The sequence below is a fragment of the Dermacentor silvarum genome, chromosome 6, assembly GCF_013339745.2.
Source record: "Dermacentor silvarum isolate Dsil-2018 chromosome 6, BIME_Dsil_1.4, whole genome shotgun sequence".
Lineage (NCBI taxonomy): Eukaryota > Metazoa > Arthropoda > Arachnida > Ixodida > Ixodidae > Dermacentor > Dermacentor silvarum.
Window position 1 is genome coordinate 111,585,461 of NC_051159.1, and position 22,763 is coordinate 111,608,223.

The 22,763-nt window shown below is 45.9% G+C and overlaps 1 protein-coding gene and 1 long non-coding RNA gene across 2 annotated transcripts in view; one reads left to right on the forward strand and one right to left on the reverse strand.

Annotated features, from left to right (window-relative positions):
- Positions 1 to 22,763, forward strand: part of LOC125946387 (uncharacterized) — a 66,847-nt gene that overhangs the window by 37,436 nt on the left and 6,648 nt on the right. The window contains exon 2 of the long non-coding RNA XR_007467539.1: positions 11,544 to 11,660. This is a non-coding gene — a long non-coding RNA (uncharacterized LOC125946387). The remainder of the gene's footprint in view (positions 1 to 11,543; positions 11,661 to 22,763) is intronic.
- Positions 4,356 to 18,364, reverse strand: LOC119455137 (uncharacterized). The gene is made up of 3 exons (XM_037716603.2): positions 18,250 to 18,364; positions 14,758 to 14,922; positions 4,356 to 4,921 (listed from the first exon to the last, which is right to left on the reverse strand). Exons 2-3 carry the CDS (start codon positions 14,905 to 14,907, stop codon positions 4,607 to 4,609), a joined length of 465 nt encoding a protein of 154 aa, XP_037572531.1. The 5' UTR covers positions 14,908 to 14,922; positions 18,250 to 18,364; the 3' UTR covers positions 4,356 to 4,606.

The following is a 22,763-nucleotide window of genomic DNA, read 5'->3' on the forward strand; positions in this document are numbered from 1 at the left end:
TGTGGCTCAGCTCAGCTAACCGTGGATATGCAAAGCGAAAGCTTGGCTTAGCCTGGTTAAGTCTAGGTTTCACTTGGTTAACGTTTGGTTAGCTTAACCAACGTTGTGGTCCCGCTTCCGGCGTTTTGCGAGCCGAACTGCTCGCTCTTCCTGCGTCTTCGACGCTAACTTCGCGCGCTTGGCATTCCGGACCCTTTCGAGTGAAGCAGCTTGCCGGGCTATATCCGCGGGGTGGTCAGACGCCGCTTGCCGACGATGTGCTCAGAACACACGAGGGGTGATATTCTGTAAGAGTCCACCTAGTGGACTGTTCATTTCGGCTGCTGCTGAGTGGCTGGATCTGTACGAGTAAGGAGGAGACAGGTGCCCTTAGCCAGTCACCTTTTCGCTTGTACAGCTGCAGCAATCAGTGACAGGCGAAATGGACAGTCCCCTTACAGAACACCTTACAGAATACCACCTTAGATCTCGTCACCGACGGCGCCGAGAGACGCAACGGCAAGAGACGCCGGTAAAATCGCTGAATGCGTGTGTGTGTGTGTGGAGGGGGGGGGGGGGGCGTGGCTTTAGCCAGGCGCCCGGAGAGTCACGTGGTCAGGCGGCGGCACAGCTGCGGAGAGCGCATGCGCCAAGCCGGCGGCGGCGGAGCTCGGCGCGGCGAGTCACTTGGTGCGTTGCCATGCTACGGCGCAGCTGCGGTCAAATGAAGGTCAAATTGCTGGCGACGGTGAAACTCGGCTCGACGTCCTTCGTAAAGCTTTCGCTTTAAAAGGGGCTTTTTTCCTACGGGTCCTCTCCGAACGTCGTCCATTCCCCCGCACGTGTCGTCAGCCTTGCTGTCACGGTGGCAGCCAGTTTTCCTTGTGGTTCCCGGATTAAGAACTCGCTGAAAATGACAGCGGAGTGGGATAAACGCTCGGGCCACTCGTCAAATGGCACGCGCACTTATGGACGTGAACCTGATAAACCACACGGCCACACTTTGTGTGCACACGTGCATAGGTCAGGGTGCGCAGTGTGACGTCGTCGGTTCAACAATCCCCGCTGTCTCGCACAAGGGCTTTAAAATGTGGGTGCGACGGTGGTTGATTTCTTGAAATAAGCAGCAGCAGCACGCGCTTGGCTAGCCGTATCTAATGCCATGCAACCGACCACACGCAATGCAACCGCCGGTTGACTTCGCGTAACGAGTCCAATGTCGTTGAAAAAGTACGTTCCGAGACCAGGACTGGTCATGTGTTGCTCAAGGAAGCCACTCTCCACGACAAATTTGTTCTGGTTTGGCTCATTGACACGAAAAGCTCTGGATATTTCCTCCATGCGTCGGCAGCGACACGATGTGACACCGCGATATTGTGCAAGAGCCTTCTCCTCTGTATGGCTTCGGCAGAAACTCTGTACCAGCTGCAGGAGGCCTTGGTCACTGCCGATGAGATATAAAGATAAACTGCGTAAAGGCAAAGAACGTTCCAGTCCTTGTTGTACCCGATGACGTGCAAAGTGTCCCCATGCTGGTTGGTAGAAGCTTCACGGAGTTGACCTTCGTAACTTGTGCCAAGGGGGAAAACAAGTTGAAGGCCAGCTTAGTTTGAAAGTTTTGCAAGATCAACTCTACCCTTTATGTTGCTCGTGGTTAGTTACACAAGTACCATTAACAGAGGAAGCCAAGAAACGCGATCAGCATCTGTTGGTCATTATTGATGGAAAACCTGACCAAGCTTCTACGTCTTTTGCTACCCGAAGCCCATAATCTAAACAAGTGCCTCATGCTCTCGACGAGTTCATGCGGAAAAGGGGGGTTACCTGCCACCATTATCACGGATAGAGGAACCTGCATTACGTCCAAAGGATCTGAAGAATATTATTCAAGACAGACTATTCGACATGTATTTAATTCTTCCCGTCACCCGCAAGCAAATGGTCAAGTGGAGAGGGTCAACCGAATCATACTACGTGTCATCTCAGTAGGCATCAAGGATCCTGAGCATCGTGATTGGGACATAACCTAAAACAAGTTGGGTGCAGCCTGAACACAGCTGTTAGCAAAAGCACGGGTAAGACTCCATTCGAGTTCCTTCACTGGATACAAGCCAAGTTTTCAGGGAGTCGCACTTCAGCAGCTCGCTGACAGGGAAGTCCCATGGCAGCAGCCTGAATAATTGCGAGCGTAAGTTAAGCAACCTTTACTTGAAGAGCAGCAGCGTGCCAAACAAGCCTACGATTGTCCGCATTATCCTGCAATACTTTGTGAACTTGAGGAAGTGGTATTTATGAGCAAGGCTCCTGAACATACAGGAAGACCGACGAAAACTCAAGCAAAGTATCGTGGACATCTGGTTTTGACACAAGTGTCGCCAGTGGACACCTATGGCGTGGCATACCTGCACAATAAAGTGGGCAGCAGGTTCGCAACAAGCACCCATGTATCTTAAGTTAACAAGCAGTGGTCCACAATCAAGACATCGCACCATGATGATGACACGCCTGAAGACTTCCAAGAAAAGTGCTAACCACCAGTACGAGAATGACCACAACAAAAAAGAACATTACCAGCGAGACTGCAAGATTGTGCGCGGCTCTTCTCTTTAAGCGAAGCTTTATAGGCTCACAAATTTCGGTGGTGGTGGTGGTGTCACGCTGAAAAGTGGGCCGATCCTGGCGATAGTGCAGAAAGGGTTCAAGCTCAATGGCACATACCAGGGACAAAAAAGAAAGAAAGAGAGAAGGAGAGAAAGAAAAAGAGAGGGGGGAGAAAGAAAGAAAGAGCAACAGAGACGGAGAAATGGAAGAAAGAGATAGAGAGAGAAAAAAAGAGGGAGAGAGAAAGAAAGAAACAAGATCACCAGCCCTTCCCTTGTCGAGAAAATGGGGTAAGCAAAGGTTGCCGTGTGTGTACTTGACCTACTACTTTCCTTTCCCTTTCCTACTACTTTTCATTCCCTCTCCTTCTACTTTTGTTTCCCTTTCGTGCAACTTATCCTTCCGTTGCGTTGTACGTTTCCTTTCCTCGATGCATACATTTAATAAACGTTTATGTTGCATTACCAAGACATGTCGTGAACCTTACGGTACCCTGACGAAGGTCAGATACACACACGACAAGTTTCGCGCACTCCCATTTTCTCGACAGGGGGAGGGCTTGTGACTTTCTCTGTTTTTTATTCTTCTTTTTTTGTTGCTCCTGTCTGATAGAGAATTCTATTGCATTCCTCTTTTCTTTTATTTAGTGCGTGCCACATTTCTGTTCTCTGTCCGCGTGAAGTGACTTTCCGAGACGTCAAGCCAGACAAAAGGGCCAGAACTGACGTCTTTAATTTATTTTTGGACATTGAAAACTTACGAATAATGTGCTGTGTGCTTTGAGAAAATACTTGGTGTACTCTTGCGTGATCTAATACCTGCTTGTGTGTGTTTCTTTTTTAAATTTAATATGCTGCAGGATCACTTGAAGTTTAGTTCGGAGATTCTTTTTAGAAGTTTTGTTCTTTCGTGTGTGTCAATTATTGTAGTGTCTGTAAATATAGGATAGCCGTGCTTTGGTACACTACAAAATTAGGCAGTTTCTGTAAGTTATCCTTAACGAGGGCATTAAGGGCTTCAGCATGGCAGAATGTTGGCAAGTCACTGGCTTACCTTCCTGGAGCGCGCCTTATGTTCTGTGTGTCTACTTGGTGTGTAAGCCTTGGTGGCGCTCGGGTCAGACATAGGCAGTCGTAAGGAGATTCGAATCGGTATTTCCCGTAAGTTATCCTTAACGAGGGCGTTAAGGGCTTCAGCATGGCAGAATGTTGGCAAATTACTGGCGCACCTTGCTGGAGCGCTCCTTATGTTCTGTGTGCGTGCAAGCTTTGGTGGCGCTCTAGTCACACGTGCGCAGCCGCATTGAGATTCGAACCGAAGCATACGTTGCTGTCAGGTAGCCGTGGGTCCGCCAGTGGGGCGTTACCGTGCTTGTGTGGCCGTTCTACTAACAATATGCCTTCCTGAATAAATCCGTCTCATTCCTACAATGCCTGGGACCAGTGTCTACCTTGAAGGTGAAGGCAACAGATATATTGTTTGAGTATTGCAGCTTGCGAACATCGAATAAGAACACTGATTAGGCGACAGAAACGAATTGTCTTGCGTTAGTCGTTCCCGAGATTTGTTTGACCGTACTCGTGAATGCTCGTGAATGCAAGGATGCTGGGGCGTTTGTGCAGCACAAGAGACAGGAACAACAAATTAAACATTGCTTAAAAATTCCCTTCGTGCACACATAGCCTGCCTCCTATAACTGGTTCCACAATATATCCAAGCAAATAGTCCATTCTTTTTTTTATTATTTTATTATCTTATACTTCGGTGGCCCTGCATAACGGCCTCTCGAAAGTGAGCCTAGTTCAAAATTGCATTCGAGCATCCAGATGGCTCAGAGTCGACAACAGCAGCTGAGTGTCAACCACACGTCCAAGGAGTTGCTACAGCCGACGAATTGCCAGCCGCACCCATCATCGTGAGAGATAACGCTTTACGTGGCTCAGTGACCTCCTTTGGACGCGGTCTTCTCGTCCCCTGCCGGAACCGGCTTCCACTTGTGCGGAGTCTTCAAAGTTGAGGCCCATAGTCAGGGCAACGAGCCTTCGTAAGGGTTCTCGAAGAGCAGGACCCGTGCCCCCGACGGGGTCCTGGCCGAGGGCACGGCCAGCAGGCTCCGGTGGGCCGCGGCTGCCGTGCGAAGCCGCTTCTCGCCGAAACCTCGTTTCTTCTCGCCGAAGCCGCGCTTTTTTTTCTCGCCGAATCCGCGCCGCTTTCGCTCGCCAAATCCCCGCTTGCCGATTAACTCTTGGAGAAGGAGCCGCCGGTCGTACGCCGACGGCTCGTCGTCTTCTTCTGCAAGCACACCTCCGCCTCCTCCGTAAGCAGCTGCACCAGCGTTCTCCTGCGTGCCAGGAAGTAAACGCCCTTGTCATTTTAATCATCTAAACAAGAATCAACACACCGCAACAGCACCATTTCAAACACGGACGAGACAAGGACGAGCTAAGTGGACAGAGAACATGGGCTAGCTACGTGACTGAGTTTGTTACAAGAATTACAGCAGTTACAAACCATGTCCGTGCGTGCAGTCTGAATCCCACTTGCCAAGAGTGGTCAAGTGACCGACTGCGGACTGCGCCAGTGTGCACAGCTGCCACCTCGCGGTAGCCTGCTAGGCTCTACTCAGGTTTGTCCCATAGCTATTCAATCTAGCATACAGCAGGACCATGTTTGATCTCATTGCGGCGTCGGCCTGTGCTTTTTTTATCATTATTTTGCGAGAGACGGTAGCCAAGTCAGCCGATTGACCGCTCTACACAAGTGTGATTCAGACTACTGTATACAATCCTGCAGCAAGAAAGCAGACACTAAGAATTGCACAACTTAATGAACTCGATTGTAGTCAGGAAATGTCTTTGCTTGGTCCGATTGTAAGCGCTGCGGTTTTAGTATAAATCGTTAGCGGTGTGTCCAGTTTGCATTTCTAATAAATATATAAACAGCATGCATACACACTAAGGGACAAGCAGGCTGGTAATTGTATCCTGAAAAGGACACCACGTCCATTCGCTTGAACATGAGACAAGTATGGATAAAGAAACAAATAAGGAGGCAGTAAAGGGAAAAAGAACAGAGAGGCTACCATCCAACACAATGTTACACCTCATTCTGTTATTTTTTTTTCTTGTTCGGTTCATAACTGAGCGTACAAGATCCAGATTCAGGCTTTATATCCATTGTGGGTACATGCCATGTTTTAAAGGCTCATCAACATCATCATCATCATGAACAACACCACGTCTCATCACACACGGAGTATGAGCACTACAAACGAGAGCCAAGTCTCGTACTTCGTAAGAATTCCAGCAGAGCTTTGTGAGCACCGCTTTGTGAGCTTTGTGAGAAACAAGAAATGATTAAGCGCAGTTCGATAACGATCAAGAGCTTTTAGTGTTCCTGTCTGCTATTGAATTTTTTTTTATGCTGCAAACGTGCGCATAGTTAGTGGAATTGTTTAAAGGGATGCCTGTACCACCCTCGAGCTTGGTGAAATACATAGTCCGCGGGTAGCATACGCTGTTGTGAGACATTTCAGCCAAGTTTTGCTGTCGTACGTTGTGGGGGAGCTCGCAACCGGAGCGCGAAGTTACCTTTCTCTCAATAGTATCAAATGCTCTCGTTTCAACAAAGGCCATCATCCTCACTCTTCTGTGTGCTTTATTACGTATCCCAATACGCGGCTGCTATTGGTCGCGGCGATCGGTTACACCGCGGCCACCGCGGGGTGCCGCCCGAGTCCGCTGGCTAAGCGCACTGCGGCTCGCTGAGGGCAACCGCGTTTGGCTTACGTATAGCGCATCGTAGGCAAAATCGGAAGTCGTGGCGTCTACGTTATCATCCAAAATGAAATTTGAACTGCGCGCCACGGTGACGTTTCGAAGGCGGACGGTTGTGGTCCGGCCCCACTCTGCCGTAGCCTTCGCAGTGCAAGGCATTGAAGAAGGAAGGAAGGGGAGCACAGCGGAGGCAGTGTTTGTTTGCACAATAACTCCACTTCTGCTGAACGCACTGAGGTACTTTTTGTGGCAAAGTATTTCTGAAATAGCCTATTTTCACCTCAAATGCCTTTCTCCACTTCGATAAAAAGGGGTTCAGGGCCCCTTTAGCGTGCCCGTAGTTACGAGTTGCAACCTACTCGTATATTCGCGGCAATAAAGGTGTCGTCCTTGCATCACCAAAACAGTTAAGAAGAAAGTGTAAAATTCCATTTGGCAACAGCGGTGCCTAAGTGTTGCTCATCCGCCACACTCGTCAAGTCAGCTGCAGTTCACTGTATCCGGTGCAAGTCCACGTAACATTGACAAGATTAGCGGACTTTTTTCTTTTCATTCTCTCCTGAATATAGTGAACTATAGTCCTGCAGAACGGTGGATGAATACACAGGTGTCTCAACAGCGCCGTCTGTCTACAGAGTGAGCTGACAACAACTGTGTTCGGGCTTCCTCCCTTAGCCGGCAGGAGCGCTGAAGTGTTGGGCGGTCATCATTTTCTGTCGTCTACTAGCGGCGGGAGGCCCTTCGATCACGTATTTATCTGCACAACGGCCGAATACTGCTCTGTGTTACTTCCTCTGGGGCACTATTAGCTCATGCCGATTCTGTATTGCTGCTTCCCGTGCTGGTTGCGAAGGAAAATTTAATAATGAATATGCAACTAGAAACCACCTACCGAACTCCCTCTTTGATCTTAACCTTGCTTTTCAGCAAGTTTACCGCCTGTGCTTGTCTAGATGTGCTTGAGTTGCGTACCTCAGGTGAAAATTGCTGCCCCGTAGTCTCCATTGTGCGTTAGCATGCAGGTAGTGATTGAGATGTACTGAACTGAGCGGCCGAGCAATGCCGCGCGCACATTTTAGTTTGGATGTACTTGCGCGGGTAGCAGCAACGTGCCTGGTTGGCATGCATGCTAACCACGAACATCGCTGCACTCGGCAAGCCGCGGTTTCTCGCCATATGAGCACAACTTGAAGAACTTTGCTATTGGTATGCGGTTGTTCGAAACTTTCGAATAATCAATCGGATAGTATCCCATTCGATTAAGTCTTCGAATCGTATAATCACTATTTGTAAATGCGAATATTTTTCGAATATTTTTCGAATATTTCAAAAGGCCACCTGCACCAAAGTAAACAAAAAATTGGAGCTAAGGTACGGTAAATATTTCACCCGGGCCGTCATACAGTATAGACATAGGACATGAAAACTTGCGTAGTGGAGCAGGCTACGCCCCCCAATGACCCGCGCCATCTGTCGAGAGAGACGTAGACTGTATATCCCTGGTGGGCAGGGTGTGGTCGCTCACTATTGAGCATTGCAACAATTTGTTAGAGAAAAAAAAGACATAAATAGAACGGTAATAACAATGAGAAGCGCAACTCGAAGAGCCAATAGCGTGACCATGAATCACTCGGAAACCGCCTTTCTGTGCTTCGTCCCTCGTGCGCCTGTGAAGGCGGTTCAGAAAACTTTATAACAGAGGCCTAGTACCACCAGAAATTAATTATTTGTGGCTCCTCACTAATAACCAGTCTCTATACAGTAGACTTTAACGAGTTGCGAAGCAAATTTAGGTCTGGATAGCGCTACTGAGATTACATTTTTAAGAGGGTATACCTAAGCTTGCTTTCCAAAGGATCACCACAGACTTAGACTGGTACACAGGCCTATATGGGACAATTGACTAGCGATTATTTTTTTTTATGTGCGTGTATGTGTGAGGATCCACGTGCGCTGCGCCAGCTGCTGCCACTGACCCCCCCCCCCCCCCCCCCCCCCCATGATGATGATGATGATGATTTATTGGCATCCCCTTTGAAACGGGGTGGCGACAAATAGCCACCTAGCCTGCTTGATTTAATCAGGTATACTACACATGTTCTTTATCTCGCATTTTTGTATACCTTTTTCAAAAATTTAGCTTGTACCGCTGCCTATGATTTTCAGAGATCAGGTCGTATCGATCTTTTCCCTGCTTTTTTTTCCACCAGTACTCTAATCGTCTCTTGCTGATCTCTACGGCTGATCTGTTTATGTTTCCTTCCACTTTAAACCCAAGCGCTTCTGGGAGTTGCACGTTACCTACGGTTCTCGCTGGGTGGATCCCGTCGCATTCCATTAGGATGTGCTGAGTGGTCTCTGGATCTTTACTGCAGCATACACATGTCTCATCTAGTTCCGAATATTTGTTCCGATATGTTTTCGTCCTTAGGCAACCGGCTCGAGCCTCAAATAGCAAGGCACTGCCCTTTGTGTTATCGTACAGATTTTCCCTTCTAATTTCTTTCTTCTCATTCTTGTAAATCTCCATTGTCCTTTTCGTTTCCATTCTTTGCATCCAATTCACGGTCTCTATTTCTCTCACTTTCTTTCTGATGACCCCTGGTTGTCTATTTACAGTTTCGATTATCCTGTACTTGGTTGCCAACTTCCTAGACCTCTTCCTCCATTCTGTGTCCACGCTTTTCATGTAGAGATACTTGTGCACTTTAGCCGCCCATTTATTTTCATCCATGTTCCTGAGCCTTTCTTCAAAACTAATTTTGCTTTGTGCTTCTCTGACTTCAAAAGAGGCCCAACCCATGTCTCCATGCACTGCCTCATTTGTCGTATTACCGTGTGCTCCCAAAGCCAACCGGCCTACTGATCTTTGGTTAACTTCTAAACCCGCCAATATATCCGATTTTAAGCATATAATGGCATTTGCGAATGTTAGCGCTGGCACCATTACTCTTTTCCAGATTCCACGCACCACCTCATACTTATTGTGGCCCCACAGTGCTCTGTGTTTCATTAATGCTGCATTCCGCTTCCCCTTTATTTTCAGATTATCTTGGTGGTTGCTTGAGTAATTCTTTCCTTCGTTTATGTGTACGCCGAGGTACTTATATTGCTTCACTATGGGTATTACTTGCTGTTGAATTGACACCACGAAGTTACTCGTGTGTTCATTAAAGATCATAATCCCTGATTTCTCTGTGCTAAACTTAAGGCCTAGATTTGTCGCTGCGTTCCCACAGATATTCGCAAGTATCTGTAAATCTTTTTTATTGTCCGCTAGTAGCATAATGTCGTCGGCGTACATCAATCCAGGGACCTTTTGTTGCACCATTTGTCCATTACGCATGTAGGATAAATCAAAACCTAATTCGCTGTTTTCCAGTCGTCTTTCCATCTGTCGAGAGAGACGTAGACTACGACCGAAAAAAATCGCGAGGCCGGCAGCCACGTTCAGACACCTAGCCTATTCTTCCACCGTGTCCTGCAGTTGGTGCCGTTTTCCAGGCATACGCACCGTCATGGGCTAAAACAATCCATGGCGATGAAAATAAATACATCAAACTATTACTTTTATTTTGTTCATAAACAAAAAAGTGTGTGTGTGTGTGTGTGTGTGTGTGTGTGTGTGTGTGTGCTTGTGTGGTGTGCGTGCGTGTCGTGCGTGCGTCCATGCATGCGAAGATTTCAACAAAAAAAAACTTTACGCGCTTTGTTCACGTGAGACGCCCAAGCGTTGAACCAAGGGTCACGAATGTATCCACCGATTGATATGATAACTGGCATCGTTTTGTTGAGCACTGGTTTATGATAAACCGAATGCACAAAAGTATTCTTTTTTTTTCCTTTCGCCTTGGTGGCGTCATAACAGGGAAGCAGATGAGTAGTTCAAAAGAAGTGAGCTCGCTTATATTCCATACATTAACAAGTAATGATGGGTGATACCAAAGTCAATGTGTAATCCAATGTGCCACTTATGAAAATTTCGCCTTCGTGTTTCCCATCTTTTTTTAATACTTTGCTCTTATAAATTTATGAAGGTGCCCAGCAGTTAATTGAAATGTGGAATTATATGAAAGCCCTAGCCCGTGCTCTTTAGTAAATGTCAAGAGGGAGTGGCCGTTATCACCCATCACGCGCTCGACTCGAGTGAGTCTGGCATGGCGTTGCCTTTAAAGGAAAGATGACAGTCAGGAAATATAACCAAATGAATTACAAATTAAACACTGCATTTTATTACGGTGATGTTAACTGAATAATATTGTAGCCATCAACCTTTACTTCCCTTTACCACCTCTTCATAGTCCCAACTACGTATACAATGTCCCGCGGGTAACATATCTCCTGTTTTAAAGAAAACACATGATCTCTTCTATGCAGATGAAACTAAATGCATGTTTCTTTCAGCCACTTGAAGGAGCCTCCTTTGTTTTTTTTCGTTCGCACTGACTAAAAACTGCAGTATATAGTTTAACAATGCAAAACTACCACGCTGCGACGAAAAAATACACAGAAAGCGGACACCTACGAGCGCTTATCCATCTCTTCTTCGTGTCTCGCTGTAGCAAACTCTCATTTCTCGATAATGAGTTACAAACTATCCATCGCACTGCGATGTGTATACTAAACATGTTAGGTTGCGTTCTAATATGTGGACTGACTGGTGCTATGCACGAACACTAAAGAGAGAGAGAGAGGCCAAAATTTAATAGAGGAAAAGCACGGAGGTTTGCCTGAGGTAATAATCCTCTAGCTTGCTACTCTGCTCAGAGGGAAGGGGAGAAAAAGAGGGGTATGATGAGGGAGGATGAGGATATAAAGTAGGATGTGACTGTATACACGTTCGTGCCTGAAGGACCCGTTCACAGCCTTGAATTGAGGCCTGTGGTAATGAAAAATCATCAGAGCCTTGATGGCTCGCTTCATTGATGATATGCAGCAACGTGCAATGCGTGCATGTTTTCGCAGTGCATTTGAAAAGATCAGTTTCGGCCGTTTGCGGCGCACCGTTCTTGCGCTACCTCTCTCTTTTTGTTTACGCTTTTATTTTTATTTTTCCTCATCCCGGCAGCAACGCAATCGTGGTCAGAGACGTTGTAGTGTAAGGCTTCGGTCTAATTTTGGCCAGCTGTTTTTATTTAACGTGCCCCTAAACCTGTAATTATTTTTTTGTGTGTTTCATTGTTATAGAAATACGGCCACGATGGTTGGGATGAAATCCCGCGACCTCATGCACAATTGCAGAACTCCATAGCAACTGGGCCAACGTTACGGAGTCACTTCCTGACAACGCAGTGGAAACGCACAGTAAGCTTAACGACGGTTATTCCCTGGCCGTGGTGGGTCTACGAGATGAACATTTTTGCCAGGAGTCAAGTAATGAACTAATGCACATCACGTAACCAGACTCCTATATATCATACGCATCTTAGTGGTCAATATGCACCATATCAAACAATATGTAGCTCCGCAAATTGGTATTGAACCAAGCGCGTGAATTTATCAGAATTATTTATTCGAAAGAAAATAAAAATAAAAGACGACATATTGAATAGCATTCCGTCTAAGAGCCGATCAATGCAAGATACAGTGATGTAGCAAAGCCAGCGATTTGCGCTGGTGAGGTCTGCCTTGGCGTGCTTGCTGAAATAGCCCTGGCAATTTCTATTACATGCCTCTTTTCTCCCCGCATACAGTTCAGTCATTTACAAAATCACTCGTAGCTGAAAGGTCTTGAACGCGAGCGCCGAGCGGTGTTTAAGAAAACGGTTGCTTTTAAAACAAAACTTTCTTCGCGAACTACTTCGCGATCAGGTGTGTCGTCTGCCTTTATCTTGTTTCCCTTCATTGCTTGCTTTTTGGAGGAAGGAGTGAAGACATATGACTGCCAGTTTGGGTTTTAGACTCAGAACCGAATTGCGGTAGTTTTTCCGTCGTCTACGCCTGTAGGAGAATTCACATTGCAGCACCCTTCGGGCACAAACTTGATTAAATCCCACGTACATGTTCAAGCCGATACTGATTTGTTCTCATGATTCACTTTCGCCCAGCATTTCTAATAACTTGACCAATTCGCGCAGCGTGTGGTACAGACAGAGAAGAATAAATAGAAGACTACTACGTCCAATGTTTTAAGTCTAATCCCCGCCGACACAGACTTAATTTGAAGCTCTCTTTGCAGTTGGTTTTCCAGTATAGGTTGTGGCGCTCAGCATCGCTGTCTGTTTCTTTTTCTCCGTTTTTTTTTATATAAAGGAAGCAATCTAAAGTGCCCATGCCACGTTTTCAGAAAGTTGAGAGCTCTGTGGGGAGCTGAAATCGCTTTGTTCGAGAAATGTCCTTTGGATCCGGAGCATTTATTTTTCCCATACCTTAATTTTTTTTCCTACTTTCTGAAAAATTTCCGCAGTTAAGCCCTCTCGCGTACTCATTCTTTATCACTTGCCTCGCGGAAGAAAAAAGCTGTGGACGATTGTTTGCACAATGTCAGTACATGACAAGGGTGCGCCAGCGCACCGTGCTTTCGGACTAAATTGTTCAAGCGAACATAATAGCTAACAGCAGCACAAGTGTCAAAAATGTGTACACACTCTGTTTCAAAGTATTGTGAGCAGAACTTGCAAGCACGCTTTATTCAATCAGCAAAGTAATTATGCAGACCTACGAGTCTCTAAGCCAAGCGTCTGTCCGTGTTATAACGGTGTCCTGTATAGTCTCAATCACTATTTGAAGTTGTTTCTCAAGTATGCTTAGTTTAGCTTCAAGTATTTTTTGTTAAGTTGTCGCTTATGGGCTGTACCATTTTCTATTCGCTGGCAGAGTACAGCTCACGTCTCGCGAGAATTTGACATGGGGAGCGGGCACTAACTATGGTTTTGCTTTTTTTTTCATTATTTTTAAATATAAAGCTGTGAATGGTAGCGGTGAAAAACGTTTCCTTTAATAGTATGGTTCCACCGCTCCTCTTCGCTAGACCCCTGGTTCTCTTTCGGCACCTTAGTAGAGGCCAGAGAGCCATCCTTTCTTAAGTAAAATTTATTCATTCGTTCATTTCAGTCAAGCTCGGCAAAGTGCTCTCCTTTCAAATTATCCCTTTGGGATTCGCTTGACAAGTGAGATTTAGGAAGCCTAGGTTCAAGCGCTCCCTAGTGCGGCAGTTTTACCTTTATTTCGGATTTACGAACAGAAATTTGAGAACTGGGTATTTTCGTACCTCCAACTACCTACGCCGCTGCAGTTACGTATGGCGTGGCGAGATTTGCTCACATTTTAGACTTAAGCATGTTGGCGGGCAAGTTGCTTTGGGTTCACGATAACACAGTGCAGCGCGACTGGACGATGACAGAGACGGCGTGGGTGTGTGTCAAATTCTTCTCTCACCTCGTGCAGTCGCAATGCCTGTGTTATCACATTCTAGAAGTTCTCGCCTTCCTTGCCCTCTTGTTGCCATCGAAACTCTCGGCGACTTAAAACCTCCCGCGATAAGTAAAACCCATCAACGGATACTATACTAGCATAGTTGTTCTCAGTAAGTTTTTTATGCGAATCTGAGAACGTGTCTGTAAACAATATACATAATTCAGTCAAGCTCAGTAAAAATGCTCGCCTATCAAGATTTTGTAAATGGTTCATTGATCTAGCATCCCCCAAGAAACCGCCCATCAAACGGGACATAAGAAAGGATTGGTCACGCCCGAAGTGCCCTCTGAAGCAGTTTCGGCTTGTCTTCCATGGGAATATTGAGCACCTAATTCTAGATTACATTAGGCCAAAGCAGCACGAGCCTGCAATGCCAACTATTTATTTGCGTGCAAACCAAACGTGCTTTATTATTACGAAATCAAGAAAATCTGAATAACGACGATGAAAAAAATGAAAAGTCGTAATTGCTAATGTAACCCGTAACTCTATCAGTAAATTAGCTTGTAAGGACCCCTAAACCAACACAACTAAACTAACTTATAAACCTGCATCTCCAGCAGCAACGTAGCTTATTTTCTTTTTGCCTTCACGATCTCTATTCCCAATTTATTTGGCCTCTTAGCTGAAGCACCTATACGCTGTGCAACCGCCTATGGCAAATCCCAAGTGTAGCTGGCAAGATGGTGGCCCCTAATACAGAGAACGGATGCGTATAATTTCATGTTACAGCATCACAAAGCATGAACGCTGCTCCTGCATTTCGTTGTCGCTGAGATTGAGCTATAATTCCATATATTTGCATTTCTTGCTCATTTATGACGTTAACACATATTTCCCTAGCTTTCAGCTAGGGAAATAAAAAGTAAATTAAATTATATAAATTAACGTAAATTATTAAGTAATTAAATAAACCCCGGTCCACACGACACTAGGCTACGCCGCAGCGGAATCGCCAGTTTGTAGCTTCCCACAAGGCAGTCACCTTCGCGCTGGCGGAGAACTGTCCTAGGGCAGAGTCGGAGTTCACGACGAACAGGTCCTGGTTGTCGGCGGTGTCCTCGGCGAGGCAGCGGTCGGCGCTATTGGCTAGAATCAGCGCCGACAGAGCCAAGTACCGCTCCAGGCGGTTCATCGTCCCAGTCCCCTCCTGAAAGACAGAAAGAAGGAAATTTGATGTGGCAGAGAACGTGGAGATGATAACCTGGTCAAATTCCTGGCGAGGCTTCCTTGTAAAAAAAAAAGAAAAAAAAGAAAAAAAAAGAACCGGCAAGGCGACGCACGCGTGCACACACCCAGAATCAATCAATCAATCAATCAACTTTATTTCCTTTTGATAGGAGAAGTATGGGACTGAAAGCTTGAACAGCTTGACGAGGTCCTGACCCCGTTACAGTTTGCAAAAAAGCACGATGACGGTCAGTCATGCACGAAGAATTCAAATAAAGGAAGAATGTGCACTGCCATCTCGCGTTCTGATTTGAGGGTATAATGACGTCTGCTAACTTTTTACCGTCTTTGCTTTCAAGGGATGCCAACGCGGCAGTGGTATCACTTTTGTAGGACCCTGAAGCGACTGCTGTCGAGGTTTCGGTTTTGGCGTTGAGTCCAAGATGGGGCCCCAATGCGTTATTAGTTTTTTTTTTTTTTTACTATCGTATGGTTCTCCAAGAAAACTGAATCTACGTGGGGCGGTACGAGGCAACGGGCTGTCATTCATCATTTGGAGAAATAGGTTGGCACTTTAGAGGCGATACTCGTATAGCTATACATGTTTATAAATTACTGATCCTGGTGCGCAAATGGAAAAGGTGCATTACTACAAAGTTCCCACTCTATCCTTGCTTTTGGCGCTGCAGGATGTTCTGGCACGAAGTAGGCTATGAGGAACAGGTCTCGAAATCTCATTACGCATTATTGGAGATTGCTATTCGTCAAATATGCTAATGAAAAGATTACTTTCTTGGAGCTTAAAAATAGCTGAAATGTATGCAGCTTCATTCGTTTCCTTATTTTTGCCTTAAATGTATATAGTGTATTACTTTTCAAAATAAATGTCACATTTGTTCTTGCCGATAATTATACTGCGATTCTAAATCAAGTCTCCCGCAAAAGGCGTAATCATTAGCCGTGAAATTGCGTGGTATCATTCAATTGTCATTTTAGTCATGCCCACATTCTACGTCACACGGAATTATGTTGTATTTATTACTACCTTACATTCGCAACAAATATTACTCCCGATGTAAATTACTATGTACGTGAGTAAATAAATCAATAATCCGTCTAAAAGGTAACACCACCAAGAGCTGCACACCTTGTGGTGGTTCGTTACACCATCTCTCGAGTTCTTTCAGCGTGGTGCGTTGAAGCCTCTCGACCACGCACGAAGTCACTGTGCTCCTGAGAAAACTACCTGACTCGACTTTGAAATCCAAGCGAGCTGCATTTATACAAAAACGCATGTATTCATACTTGCCATCCCGCTCTTGACAACAATCGATCTCTTTTGTCTGGCGGCTTCCGAAGAAACGCCTGAGGAAAGCCAAACCAACCAATTCAGTGCTACAATGCGCGATCTTGCGTACATCAAAGTCTATCTTCGTTATAGGGGTACACTTGGATTCTATTATTAATACCCCCTTTTGTGCAATTTGGGACATCGTATGTCGCTCCCCAGCCACGACGCTCGGTTCCATGACATTTTATTCTTGACTTTACTAACAGTGCGGTTTCTCTAATATGCGTAAATGATTGCGTTTTATTTTACTGCGTTTCCAGCAATACTCGTCGCGAAGCAACACGAGCTCACCTGGGGCTATATATTCAAATATATTTTTCGACGAGTGAGTCAACCATCCGAGGAGCACGATGTGTACTGAAAGCCCCCTGGTCATATTAGCAGATGCGTTAACTCCAGTACTGCTTTTCTCGCAACCAAACCCCTGTGCTGCTTTTGGATGCTCAACGTCATGCTGGTTAACGATGTCACTGTATGGTGTTTTATTGTTACAATTTAACGCAGGCAGATAACCCCACTCGTATGCGCTTGAGGCACATGAACCTAATTTATGAGCACTGTTGTAGAGACACGAATATACTCTCTATTTCTTGTACGGTTCAAGACTGGAATATATCCCTCTCTCTTCACTGTTCAGAATGAAGGAAGAGGGTGCTGAAATTCGGCGAGAACGAAAGACTCCACACAGGAAAAAGCTGCTGGCTGAGGATAGGTTTTAAATGTGCCCTAATGTAAAGGCACCTAATGTTCTCTTTACTATGGCTTTCCATCTTGTGTTTCTGCGACCTGACGAGGAGCAGTCTTGCGAAATTCTCGGAACCATCATTACCACTTTGCAATCGACTCAGACTGTCTGACCCCGCTATCCGTAGGTTTTTATTTGTCTCCTGCATCATGTACGGTTCGCGTCAACGAAAAGCCCATCTTACCGATTCCTTTTTGGCAGACCTAGACGCGAACCTAAACACGAAGGTGTCATTATCGCTCTCGGCGCGGAGTCGATTGCTTAAGTCAGGCAGGGCGGCTAGCCCCGGGCTCTATGGCATTGCTTCATCTGACCCCGGTTCACTCGCCGACACTGAGAACGGGAGGAGCAGAACAGACGCGAAGATAACTAGCTTTCATCGCGTCTCCTAAAGACCAAGACAGACAGCCGCCGGCTACATAGCACCTCGCCTTGCACACGATGCGTGACTTTTGCTAAGGAAACCGAATGGATAGCGTCGTCTTTTCCTTTCTGATCGTTGCCAGGACCAAATTGCATGTTTTAACCTTTCTTAAGACGTCGAGAGCGCGTCTTAATTAGTGTCATCTATAGGAGACCGAGGGCGTAAGTAAACAAGGATTGTATAATGGCATTTCTTCGGGTGCGGATATTGCCTCATTGCGTATAAAGGCTGGAGATTGAAATATTGTTTGGTTCGCAGCTGGGAAATGTCTTCGCACGTATAGGAGGACGCATGACGGCGTGACGAAATACTGCAAATTAAAGGGCGTCAGAATCAATATGGGGCTCGCAATACGAACGCCCGCGGTCTATACTTTAGGCATCCCGCAAGATCGGAACCCGGCATATGAATGAGAACTTCTCTTCGTTATCTTCTGAATTCCTACAAGAACCGTAGGGTTAGCAATATATACGATAACATAATAAACATAGAGGACACCCGCGGTAAAATTCCAACTGCCTAGCCAAATACGCGCAAGCGTAGTTAGTTGACACTGGCGAGAAAGTCGTGACAGGTGACAACTAAAAGTGCTGGCCCTTTTAGCCACGTCGTCTAGTTTTTAGTTTGCACGTTTTATTCCTTTCAAACGCACATTTCCTTTTTTTAGTAATACGCACAGAAAAAGAGCATATTTCAAGCTGCAACTACTGCAAGATTCCCAACATTTTGGTAATGCCCAGCCGGACTACGTCGCAACTCCAACGAACTGAAAACGGACGGCACTCACGTGCAGACACTTGGTCGACGTCGCCAACAGGCGCGCTGGGTTACGACACTGGGCGCGATGGAGCGTCTAGGGCCAACTTCACTCGCCGCACGCGCTGACTAGGCAGAGTGTGGCGCTGTATTCTGAAGCTGGCCTTTTTATCCCTTTTGAGGCGGCCGTAGAAGGAGGTGAACCCTGGCGCTAAGGAGAACGCGCGCAGGACCAAAATTTTTTCCTCTTTCAGAAACCCCTCGCAGCGTACCGCTCACACACGCCATTCCTCCAAGCCTGAACCACCCGCCCACCCTGGGCAGTGGCCGTTCTGGCCAAAGCCGACTTGATCCGCTTGAAATCTATTCCGCGCTGCCGGGAAGGTGGCCGCACGTTATTTATGCGACCGCGCGCTGCCGTTTCACGCAGACTTCTTCGGGTAGCGTCAGACACCGGCTCCGCGAAGGGGATTACTCGACCTCAAGGCCCGCTCGGTTAGAGGGGACCAGAACGTCCCTCTTCGCTCAGAAATGAAGGAATTTTTTTTCGGGATTTGCGGACTTCAGTGGTCTCCATTTGCCCGAAGCACGCGCGTGTAAGCGCGTTTCGTTGCTTCGTCCGGCTTCCTGTCCTTTCTTGCTTCTATGCAGGAGTGTCCGACGCCCCTTCTCTCCCGCATTCGCAAAGAAACTTGCATTATTTTCGTGCTTATCGGTCAACTTCCTTTTTTGTGGCGATCTGCGTGGCGTGCTACCGTCTCCAACTTCAAGAAAAAGTCTGCGAGTGCGTTTATCTTGTTTGACGCCATCGAGCAGAAAACGAGCCAGGAACGGTGCTTTCCCGCAGAAGACCACCGTTTTTTTTTTTTTTTTTCGTCAACTCGTTTCACTTTCGCACACCGTAACACAGCTTGCGGGTGAGGTCAAAACACACACACAAGTAATGCAAACCGCTTAAGGAGAACCAGTTGCGCTGTATATGCCCAGATTTACAAAAAACAACCTTTCAGCGGGACTAAGTCAACGCAGTTTTAGTGCGTTCTTACCTATACTGTCCCATGGTGAAGCCGACACGTTCCGAATGCACTTGCGAAACGTGGGTTTCGGATGTAAAACCTTTATGAGGTAGGAAAATACGAACGTTCACGGTCTACACGAGAACGCGACCCGGCCCTCTTTGTAGACTTCGGCAATTTCTAGTGGAAATGCGGCAAACTTCCCGTTCGGCTTTTCTTTATGACCCCCGGCAAATTTTCTTTTTCAGCTCTCTCGATGCGCAGCTCTCCACGTTGTTAAGTGGACAACGCGAAAAAAAAAATGTGGCCTGCTATACCCCACAACTTACATGTTCGCCGCTGATGCAAGACTGTATAATGCAGATCGCGGAGTATTAATGAAAGCTCGCTGTACCACTGCATAGGGAGCGATGCGAAGCAATATGCTTCGCATCTACTAATGAGTGCCGCACTGTTGTATACGACGCCCATTATAGCGTTGTATGGCTAACATTGTATAAATGTTTCAAAGGTCAATTTTCAGAGGCCGAATCAGTAGCCAAACAACCGTAACTTACACATTTGTTTAACTGCAACAGAAAAAAAGTTCGTTTTGTTTGAAGCGTTATGTGGACGTGAAAAAGTAAAAAAAAAAACTATGCAGACCCAACCTCGATTGCTATCCAAGAATGCGTTTAGCTTCCTTCGTGAGATGGTTATTTGTGGCACTCTTTATTTATTTATTTATTTATTTATTTATTTATTTATTTATTTATTTATTTATTTATTTATTTATTTATTTATTTATTTATTTATTTATTTATTTATCTACTTGTCTATTTATCTATTTTTGTTTGTTTGTCTGTTTGTTGCATACTACACACTTTAGATGAGCCCGAGCCAGTTAGATAATATTTCAGACTGGCTACTCAACGCAAATATTCATAACATGTTTAGTCTCTTCCATTTTGTTATTGTTCTCAGAAAGAAAGAGTTTTTAAACATATCGGTTTTGGCATAGTATGGTATTAAGGAATGCGGCTTGGCGTGTCGTGTTGGTCTCGTTGCGAGTGGTCACAATTACTCGTTTGGATAGACAGCAAGCTTGTTAGGAGCAGGGATATGAATTGAATCCGCTGAAATTTTCAGCAAAGATAGAATGATTCAGTAGCTTTATCTTTCCTTAGTTTAGAGGGTAATCATCCCGTAAATATTTGGAGTGAATTAATCTGATGGCTTTTCTTTCTATGCTTTAAAGTTTGTTAATGCTGTCATCACTAGAGACCGGATTTTAGGCAAATGCCTTTTTTGTTCCTTGCGCTCCTATCACCCCACTTTGATACATGAGCATGAATTAGAGGTTAAGAAGGGCTTTTAGAGGGTTTTTATAGTGCCTATAAATGCCTATTTTGGCGTTTGTGCCTAAATGCCTATAACTGCCTATTTTCAATATCGGCGCCTATATGAACACTATTTAGCCTCACGTTTCGCTTTTGTGTGCAGTTAGAGACCGTTATTCATGTTACCGGGCAACAGTGACTGTTCGGAACTCTATGGGGTTCAACCTAGTCATCTAGTTCAACCAACTCTCGGAAAACAACCGTTAGCAGCAGTGAAATGGGACGCGCCACGGTTGGCGAATGCGAAACCACGGACACCCGTCAGGGGAAAGGAGAGTGAAGAGCAAAAGAAAAAAAAATGTGATGGCACGCGGCTTTTGTTTTGTTTGTTTTACTTTTATTGCGATAGCAATTATATGGACACTTCAACCGGATTTCTGCCGTCGGCGTCGCCGTCGCCGTCGCTGTCAGGTTCCCTATAGATAAAATCTTCGCCGCGCGCCGTATGCCCGAGCGGAAGCGTGCGGGGACGCGCGCTATCACGGAGAGCGAACGCACTCAATCTCCCACGCGCAAGCAAGGAAGCGGGAAGCCAGCGCCGGAGGGAGCTGGGAGGGGGGGGGGGGGGGGGGGGCGCACTTCTATTCTGCCAGCAACCGCGCTCGTCACTCGCTCGCACCGTCGCTTATCTCCACACGGCTCTGACCTTTATGCGCCGTGCATTCGCCGCTCATTTTCCGTTGAAGCGATAGACCGCACGTACCTTCGCCCGCTGCTTGCTGCCAGCGTTTTGACAGTCGTTGTCTGTGTGATTCAGTGTGATCTATTCATGTTTGTTTGTGCGCGCTCACACCACGCTTGTTCATTCAGTTAGTAATAGTCGGGCCACATTTTCCAACGCACGCTACACATGCAATGCTGCCCGGATCGGCAGTGCAGCGCTACAGGTGTGTCCCTTCGCACGCGCTGCCCACGGGAAGCGCTTCTCATCAACACCACCGTTTCACAGGCGCCTTCTCGTGGTCATCGAGTCTCTCTTCATGTCGGTCTACTTACGGCGCAGCACACCTGCTTACTTAATCAGCTCATGTTTACTACAATTCATATTGCTACCAAAGCCGCTCACCTTACTTCGTATGGCATTGCTGTGTTGCTATCGCATTCATTGCTTCGCCCTTAGGGCGAAACTGTGACATTTTTTGAGGTGTTCACTTAAGTCGAGCGTTCCTTCACAGCGTACAGGATCATTCTCAGTGGTTAAGAGGAACAATATTGAATCCAAAAATCTGGAGATGGTGGTAGTTAGCTATTGTTTCTACAATCTTCTCAGTGATTCTTAAACTACGTTCCGCGAGCTCTCCAAACAGATTTCTTCAAACATGTGCACTTCAAATGGGAGGAAGTGTATTTGGCAGGGTTGGGACGTATTTCCTGTACAATTCCGATAATGTCATTGTATATGAGAAAATTTCCAGAGTTGTACCTAACAGTCCTCATGTAAGAACATGTTAATTTCTTAATAAATTGTAGTCTCTCTTGAATTTATTATTTGTCTGTTTTTTGTTGTGTCTTAATTTATTGCATCAAGCAGACATAAAGTAGCGCTTTTTTTATGAGTATTCCCAGCTTTCAAGTATTACTTTTCCTGCTTGTTTCACTTTATGCAACGCTCTAGCACAGTGGCCATTGAACATGAATATGAGCAGTGTGCTTGTTGAATTACGCCAAATGATCGTCATTAGTCGAGCAGTTTTATGGGACAATTGCACGGATATGTTCAACTGTTGGCGCCTTTGTGCCATCATAAACAATAACATTTCTTGTTTTCCTGTCGTAGATACAGGTGGCGCACGTCTTCGTTGGAAATTATTCGCATTTATGTAAACATTTATTGTGCCTATATTTACGACGTTGGAGGCCTAGAACGTTGCTTTGCCTGACTATTTTTGGCGCCTAAAACGCGCTTTTTTAATGCCTAAAAGTCTGGCCTCTAGTCATCACTATGCGGGTAACAAACTATGTATGCGTATTCAAGCGTGGGCCTGATCATAGTAGGGTAACTGAATAGTTTAATGTATAAAGGGGCGTTGTCGAGTTTGTGTCTTGGTAAGCATAATTTCCGAAAGGCCAACCTGCTGATTTTGCCGATGTTCAAGCTCTAAGATAGGTTGTTAGCGATAGTAACCCCCAGGTGTCTGTGGCTTAAAGCT

Coding starts and splice junctions, on each gene's coding strand:
- LOC119455137 (XM_037716603.2), bottom strand. CDS start 14,907: ATGAACCGCCTGGAGCGGTACTTGGCTCTGTCGGCGCTGATTCTAGCC. Junction 4,922..14,757: donor AGTTCTCCGCCAGCGCGAAG/GTGACTGCCTTG, acceptor CCTGGCACGCAG/GAGAACGCTGGTGCAGCTGC.